Source organism: Primulina tabacum, chromosome 1, assembly GCF_025594145.1.
Source record: "Primulina tabacum isolate GXHZ01 chromosome 1, ASM2559414v2, whole genome shotgun sequence".
Classification (NCBI taxonomy): Eukaryota; Viridiplantae; Streptophyta; class Magnoliopsida; order Lamiales; family Gesneriaceae; genus Primulina; species Primulina tabacum.
The window spans coordinates 48,078,476-48,086,122 of record NC_134550.1 but is presented as its reverse complement, the minus strand read 5'-3'; the positions used below and the strand labels follow the sequence as shown (position 1 = coordinate 48,086,122).

General features: G+C 35.9%; 2 protein-coding genes across 3 annotated transcripts; one reads left to right on the top strand and one right to left on the bottom strand.

Annotated features, from left to right (window-relative positions):
- Positions 1-1,098: 1,098 nt before the first annotated feature.
- Positions 1,099-3,826, top strand: LOC142510827 (uncharacterized). The gene is made up of 3 exons (XM_075619627.1): positions 1,099-1,140; positions 1,534-1,621; positions 1,887-3,826. Exons 1-3 carry the CDS (start codon positions 1,099-1,101, stop codon positions 3,824-3,826), a joined length of 2,070 nt encoding a protein of 689 aa, XP_075475742.1.
- A 1,846-nt stretch (positions 3,827-5,672) lies between these two features.
- Positions 5,673-7,525, bottom strand: LOC142519121 (uncharacterized). 2 transcript variants are annotated; one of them, XM_075622055.1, is made up of 4 exons: positions 7,366-7,525; positions 6,752-7,265; positions 6,299-6,675; positions 5,673-6,221 (listed from the first exon to the last, which is right to left on the bottom strand). In XM_075622055.1, exons 1-4 carry the CDS (start codon positions 7,405-7,407, stop codon positions 5,907-5,909), a joined length of 1,248 nt encoding a protein of 415 aa, XP_075478170.1. In that variant the 5' UTR covers positions 7,408-7,525; the 3' UTR covers positions 5,673-5,906. The 2 variants fall into 2 exon arrangements, with proteins under 2 accessions (XP_075478170.1, XP_075478177.1); XM_075622062.1 differs by having other exon boundaries at positions 6,299-6,669.
- Between the last annotated feature and the right edge of the window lie 122 nt (positions 7,526-7,647).

Sequence of the window (7,647 nt, the reverse complement as noted above, 5' to 3'; positions counted from 1 at the left end):
TGTTGTTCTAGTTTCTGAATTCTTGTTTGAATATCCTTTAATATTCCAAGAATTTCTTCCTGGGTTTTAAGGATTTCTTCAACTCGTTGGGGTACAAAATATAGCATGTTGCCATAATTTTGTACTGTTTTCTGGATTTCTCTAAGATCTAAAGAGAGCTTAGAGGAGTCTGGTACTATCTCCAGAAACTTATTTGCTTGAATCATAAGTTTACATGAGATTTTAACTGAGGGTGCGGTTGCTTCGCTTTCTGTTTCTGATATCTAACAATAGTTAGATGAACTTGTTGATATTCCAAAATTTTGGAATAAGTCTTGTAAATTATTTTTCTCGAACCTAAGTTCGGATTCATTATTTTTTCTCGAAATTATCCTTCTCATACAATTAGTTACTAGTAATAATAAAATTTGTGTTTGAAGTAAATCAACCTTTCGCTCTGATATCATTTGAAAAGCGCGAGAATCAATTAAACTTAAAATAGGAATAAGGATATTTTTGTCCATTTTAAGGTATTAGGGAGTTTAAAGAAAGGTTTTGAGTTGTAGAGAGTTTGGGTAAAGTTGAGTTAGGGTTTGGGGACAGCAATTTACCCTTTCTTTAACCAATTGAGTTCTAAACTGTTTCCTTTCACGGGACAATAAAAAATATATGACCCATTTTAAATTTAATTAAATAAAAGGGATTTTGACTTTTTTAAATCGAGAAAAGGGAGTTGACTGTTGTTAGTTAGGTGAGTTCATTAATAAATGATTAATTAGTTAGTTAGATTTTACTTTTCAAAAAAAATATTTTTTTAATTGATATATCGGAACCTTCCCTGTCTGAGGTTTCATTTATTCATGTTATTTTTGTGTTCTTCACGATAAACTAATCAAAAATCATTTGAAAATTTGAAGATTCCTATAGAAGTAAGCATATACTCGACTGTTTTCTTTACTCGACTGTTTTCCTTACTCGAATGTTGTTCAGTTTAGTTCTTGTTGTATTTTGTTAGAATTTTTGTTAGTAGAGTTCGATGAGTATTTACAGTGTAGCAACGTGTTGATTGTGTGGTTCGAGTAGGTGAATGGAATGTTACTATGATAGTATGGGATAGTGATGGATCGGGGTTCACGTGTGGGTGGAGGTGTGTGGGTGGAGGTATGCACAGATTGGTCGAGGTGCACCCACCTCGAACCACACGTGGGTCGAGGACTGACTCGACCCACAGGTCGAGGTGCCTCTACCCTCGACCCCAGTGGGTCGCGGTGGGTCGCGGTGGGTCGAGGTGACCTCGACCTACCTCGACCCACACGTGGGTCGCGGTGTGTGCACGTTTCTTGAAACCTCTCCGCAACCCACGTTTCTTGAAACCTCTAGCTGCACGTCACACTCGTTCGAGCTCTTCACACGTTCATATGTGTGGGTCGAGTGATGTGTTTAGTGATGTGTTGGTCGAGGTTGTAAATATGTTGGATGTTGTAATTCATCAACATATTTTTTTAAATAAATAATATTGTCTATAATTTAATATTCTTATTTATGTTTTTGTAGGTTATGCCAACAGTTATTCTCTTTGAGTATAACGGCGAATGGGAAATTAATGAAGATAATATATTTAAATGGCATTCATGGTCGAGTGGTAAGTGGGCAGCTATTCCTTTGGATTCTGATATTTGTTCAATGTAGTATATATTAAGTGAGATATACAGAATTATGAATCTAGGTGGTACAGAAAAATTGAAATTAAGTTATCTTTCTGACGTGAAGCATTACAATATTCGTCCAATTTATATCGAGGATGATAATGATTTGAAAGCATACTTATATTTTGGATGTGCAAAAGAAAGACCAGTACTTCACGTAGAATTTGAACTAAGTGTTGTTTCTCTTGATATTGTTGAAAGTGAAAATATCATGTCACCGGAATTTAAATTTGACTCATTTGGATGATGAGTATGTTGATGGTGAAACAAATATGTACGATCACTATTTTGATAGAACTTTTGTCTCAAATGACCATAGTACCAATAATGATGTATTAGAAGATATAAATACATCAATTGAAAATATGCAAGAGAATGATGTGAGGAGTACAGAAAATGATGTGGAGGATATAGATGATATACACGTCGATGATAACGATGTTAACATCCACCACATTAGTGTAGCTCATGATACTGAGACTAATGTTCAAACTGATACATATTCATTTACCGATGGTTCAAGCTTATTTATTGGTCAAAGATTTTCAAGCAAGACCGAAGTGAAGAAAGTGCTATCCAAAATTGCTTTGAACTCGTCTTTTGAGTTTGAAAGTGTCAAATCTTCTCGAAATATCTATTCGGTTCGTTGTGTGAATAAAGGTTGCAGCTGGAGAATTTGGACTTCAAAACACGATAACTCAACAGATTTTGTGATTCGTACATATTGCAACACACACAATTGTGACATGACTGGAATGCGTAAAAAGCATCGACAAGCCACCTCATCTATCGTTTGTGATATGTTGGTAGAGAACTTTCGAGGACAACAGAAAACACCTCAACCAAAATCTATTATGACAATGATGCGGAATAAGGGGGTTGACATTACCTATTACAAAGCCTTGAAAGGCAAACAACTTGCTCATGATATATTCACAGGTGATCCTGAAAGAAGTTTTGGTCTTCTACCTTCGTATTTGAAAATGGTCGAGGAAACGAATCCTGGTAGTATAATAGATTTAGTAGTAGATGAGCATAATAGATTCAAGTATTTGTTTTTAGCATATGGTGCATGTGCAAGAGGATATAGATGCATGAGAAAAGTCGTATCTATTGATGGTACATGGTTGAAAGGAAAGTACGACGGTACTTTACTTGTGGCCTCAGCACAAGATGGAGATTTTCATCAATATCCTTTGGCTTGGGCTGTTGTTGATGTAGAATCCATTGCTTCGTGGAGTTGGTTTTTGACGAAGCTCTTGGAAGTAGTGGTTGATGAGGAAGAGTTGGTGATGATCTCAGACAGACATCCGGGCATCATTGTCGCAGTTGCCAACGTTTACAAAAATGCACATCATGGTCATTGTATATGGCACTTGTCACAAAATATGAAAATTTGTTGCAAAAAGAAGGGTTGTACCGAAATGTTTATGCGGTTAGCAAAAATTTACAAGCAAATCGACTTTGACTTGGAGTACGAGAAGTTTAAGAAAATATATCCCGATGCTGCAAAGTTTTTGAGTGAAAGTGATTCATTGGATCGATGGACTCGAGCATATAGCCCAAGATCTCGGTATAATATTATGACAACTAATGGTGTTGAATCAATAAATGCAATATTGCGTGAAGAAAGACAACTTCCAATCATTGCACTACTAAATTCTTTGCAGACTTTGACTATATCTTGGTTTTCAAGGTATCGAAATGCATCCATCGCATCAACAACAAATTTCACTCCAACTGTTGAGTCGATTCTACGTGAAAGGTTTAATATTGCTCGGGCATATCAAGTTTATGAGCTGGGCCGTCTTGAGTTTGATGTTCGAAGTGCAACTAATAGTGACATTGTGGATTTGGAATCAAAGAGATGTACATGTAGAGAATTTGATATTGACAAGATTCCATGTTCACATGCAATTGCAGCGAGTTATTTTCGTGATGTTAATTTATATTCCTTCTGCTCAGAGTATTATTCTGTTATGATATGGTCTTTAGCCTATTTTGAGCCAATTTATCCTGTTCTGAATCAGAACGAGTGGCCTCTTGATGATATGTTAGTATTGCCACATGTGATCAAGAGAAGACGTGGAAGGAAGAAACAAAACAGATTTCCATCCATAGGAGAATTTGGTAGAAGATAGGATTGAATGATTTGTAATTTGTTTGAATTTAAAGACAATCGATTTGATTTTATTAATATGTAATGTGTTTGTGGCGAATTTCTAATTTTGTTCGAGGGTGGTCAATAGGTCGAGTAATCGGCAGATTTTTAAGTTTGGGTCGCGTAGGCTTGTAAATTGTTTAAATTTTGGGTCGCGTGGGTCGAGTAATAATGTTAGGGGTTTGGTTTAGGGTTTTGTCTATGTTTAGGGTTTGGGTCGAGTTTGGGTCTCCATGGGTCGAGTAGGTAAGAGATTTTGATTTTTGATCATTTTATAATATATAATTCACTTTTATATGATTATAATGTAAATATATATAAAAAATTATTTGTGTAAAAATTTTAATATGAGTTATATATTATAATTTAAGTATGTTAGTTAAAAAATTAACAGTAAGTATAACAATGTATCTCTTATTCTAACAATATGTGGGTTGAATTTATACTAGAATAAAATTCTTAACAAATTTTATAATTCCACTAAAATTCTTAACAATTTTTTTATAATAACATAACATAAATAAAAAATTCATTACATATTCACTTTAATGAATTATATCTAAGGATATGAAATTTATATCTAAGGATATGAAATTAACTTTAATGAATGTATATATAAGTATATGAAATTAATATTTATTGTATATAAACATTAACTAATATTTTAATTTACTAAAATTATTTAAAGTATATGAAATTAACGTTTATTGTTCATTTATATGTTTCTCGACCTAAACTCGACCAACTCGACCCACCAAATTTCGGTCTCGTGGGTCGAGTGTAATCACGACCCATAATATGGTCTCGTGGGTCGTGAACTGTATCCGCTCACCTACGCGCACACCGTCCGTGCAGGTGCCGTGCTGCGAGAGCTCGGCAGGCGCTGCCGAGAGCCGCCGAGAGCTCTCGGCAAGCGCCGCCGAGCACCGCAGAGAGCGCTCGGCAGGCCCTGCCGAGAGCGCTCGGCAGCGCGGGCGCTGCACGTGTCCCTTCACGTTTTTTCGTTTCTCTTCGGATTTATCTGGTATTTTTTTACTTCCTTAGTATTGTTTGATGATTTCATTTTGCATACACATTATATCATGCGTTAGTATTTTTTCATTTCCTTAGTGATTTCATTTTGCATATACATTTTAGACAATGAAAATTGGTTTCATGTTTCATTGTTTAAAATAGATACCTACACGACCCAATGAATAGAATCAATTTTCATTGTTTGAAATAGATTGAGTATATGGATCACATACATTAGCTAAAATGAATATAATGTAACTAAAAATCAATATAATGTATCACATAAATGTTTTAATCCAATGACCAGAATTTATCTCAAATACAACAACAACAATAATGCCTAAATTCCTCCATCTTCTCATCGTTAGGTTGATAGGCTGTGAGGCCCGGGGCCGAAGAGGGCGGGGGGTGATCGCCGGTGCCATCAGTTGCACGGACAATGAGCGGCTCCTGGCAAGCTTCTAGGTGGAGGGAACATGAATGAACCGACCCACACGGAAATGAGAGGGATTCCGAGACTGTTCAATGTAATGGACTGTACAGTTGAAGAGGGCTTAAAAGATTTGATTTGTACTACTCATATCACGAATGTGCATCTTCTTTTCGGTAGCTCATCACATAAGAACTTCAAAGTTAAGCGTGCTTGACTTGGGCAATTTTGGGATGGGTGACCTCCTGGGAAATTTCCCAGGGTGCGTGTGAGTGAGGACATAAGCACGCTGGAAAGACTCGTCTTGATACAGTGAGGACAGTCGTCGAATCTGGGACGTTTCATAGGCATTTTCTCTAAACATCGTATAAGCTGCTGCCGCTAAACAATATACTCCACATTCACCGCTGCAATGAAAAACAAACATTAAATACATTGATATACATTAAACAATAATGAAATAATAATTTTTAAAATAAAAAAATTTAACCTGGTCTTTTGAGTAGGAAAATTTTCTGGCCTAACTATACTCCATCTTTTTGAAGCATCAACACCCAACATATGTGGAAGCATAAGAGACAAAGGGTTAATAAGTTTAAGCAATGTCTTGCCCGACCTATCTACGCCTACGGTCTGAATCCATGATTGTGATATTCTTACGGTTAGGCAAAACTTTTAACAAAACCCAATGTCCAGGAAGATGAAAGGGTATCAAAATTATTTTGGCTTTGTTCCATGGAATAGCCGGCCACTCACTAATTTCTGCTCTGACATAGGGCATCAAACATTCTATATTATTCTCTCCGCCGTCATTGAAAACACTCGAAACCAGCTGATGAAAATCGACATCCATCAATGACACCTCTTGTGACATTAAATGTGAGTATGTCCTTTGTAGTTGGAGCAACCCTCGACAACATTCTTGAATATGCTGAAAGTGAATAAAGTGAAATATGTTAATTACTAACTCAACGTAAAAAACAAAAAACAAAAAAAGAACAAACTTACGGTCTCAGTCAGCCAAAAAGCAGGTGTCCCCAATACACGAAACCACGAGCTATCATAGGACGAACACATCCCACATATCCTCGTATTTTCCATACAAGAATTAATCTCAGTACTTACTCGTGGCCACGATCTATTAGCGAACATTCTAGCTCTTTTCTCAAAAGTCAAAGACATCGTATCATTCATAACAAGATGACGCAGTTCCTCGTCTGTTATAAGCTCTTCCTCAACTGTGAACAATCTTAACTTATCGCCCGAAGTTTTTTCAAAAGCTCGAGTCAAAGACGGATCGCTCACAAGTCGAATATTTGGATCCACCTCATCTACTCTCATAAATGGAATATCTTCAAATCTATGCCTTGATGTCTCGCCTTGATCTGAGAGAATAATACATACAATTTGTCATTTTTCATACTCAAAATTAAAAATCATATAAATATTGATAAAACTTACCAACATTGACATTCATCAAAGGTAATCTCCCAATTATATCATTCAAACTCGATATATCGTCATGCACATTTTTCAATTGATTTTTGATATCGGCTTGGTCCTTTAGTATCGTCTCAACTTTATCCTCCAAACTTATGAAACGAAGTTCATACATGTCTGCAAAAGATGTATGATCTCTCATGTGAGTCAATGGAGGAGACAATGGAGGAGACGGTGGATTCATGTGTGAAGGACTACGAGATGACCGAGAAGATTTTCTGACTTTATCTCGAGATGATCTGGAGTATGTATATGTGAATGGCTGGAGAAACGGTCGAGCCTCAGTCTCAGTCTGTACACCCACTACATCCTCTAGATCACCCAATGGATCTTGAGTACAAACTACTTTGATACCTTGGCAAATTAACTCCGTAATGCGATTGATTATCACATTATTAGAATCAACAAAATTTCCAGTCATATAATGTACAGACCCCAGCTCCTCTGAGGTGGGAATGAGCATCCCCAAAATATCCTATATTAATCATTAACAATAAACATGAAATTAGTTAACGGTTAACAAAAAATATATTAGATAATAAGAAAAATAAATAAAATGAATTTTTTGTATTTACCTTGTTATATACATTTTTAAATGCTTTGTTCACATCATCCATGGAAGGTGAATGATTTTTACTCCATTTTCTAGTCAACTAATGACACATCCGAGGTATCGGTACATTGGGACCTTTTCGATGTCCGGCGAACAATTGAGCAATTGCTGGAAAATATTCATAGGCCAAAATCTAGCCCCGAAAATAAACACATTATTACTATGATATAAAATAACAAGGATATTTCATTTAATAAACAATATTTAGTTACCTGTAAAGGATGAATAAATCCACTTATATGGA

Bases quoted from the DNA above. Each gene is read 5' to 3' on its own strand.
- LOC142510827 (XM_075619627.1), top strand. From the start codon at position 1,099: ATGGATCGGGGTTCACGTGTGGGTGGAGGTGTGTGGGTGGAG. The intron at 1,141-1,533 runs GTATGCACAGAT...ATGTTTTTGTAG, and splicing joins GTGGAGGTGTGTGGGTGGAG to GTTATGCCAACAGTTATTCT. The intron at 1,622-1,886 runs GTAAGTGGGCAG...TATTGTTGAAAG, and splicing joins ATGGCATTCATGGTCGAGTG to TGAAAATATCATGTCACCGG.
- LOC142519121 (XM_075622055.1), bottom strand. From the start codon at position 7,407: ATGGATGATGTGAACAAAGCATTTAAAAATGTATATAACAAG. The intron at 7,266-7,365 runs GTAAATACAAAA...TGATTAATATAG, and splicing joins TTAAAAATGTATATAACAAG to GATATTTTGGGGATGCTCAT. The intron at 6,676-6,751 runs GTAAGTTTTATC...TTATTCTCTCAG, and splicing joins TTTGATGAATGTCAATGTTG to ATCAAGGCGAGACATCAAGG.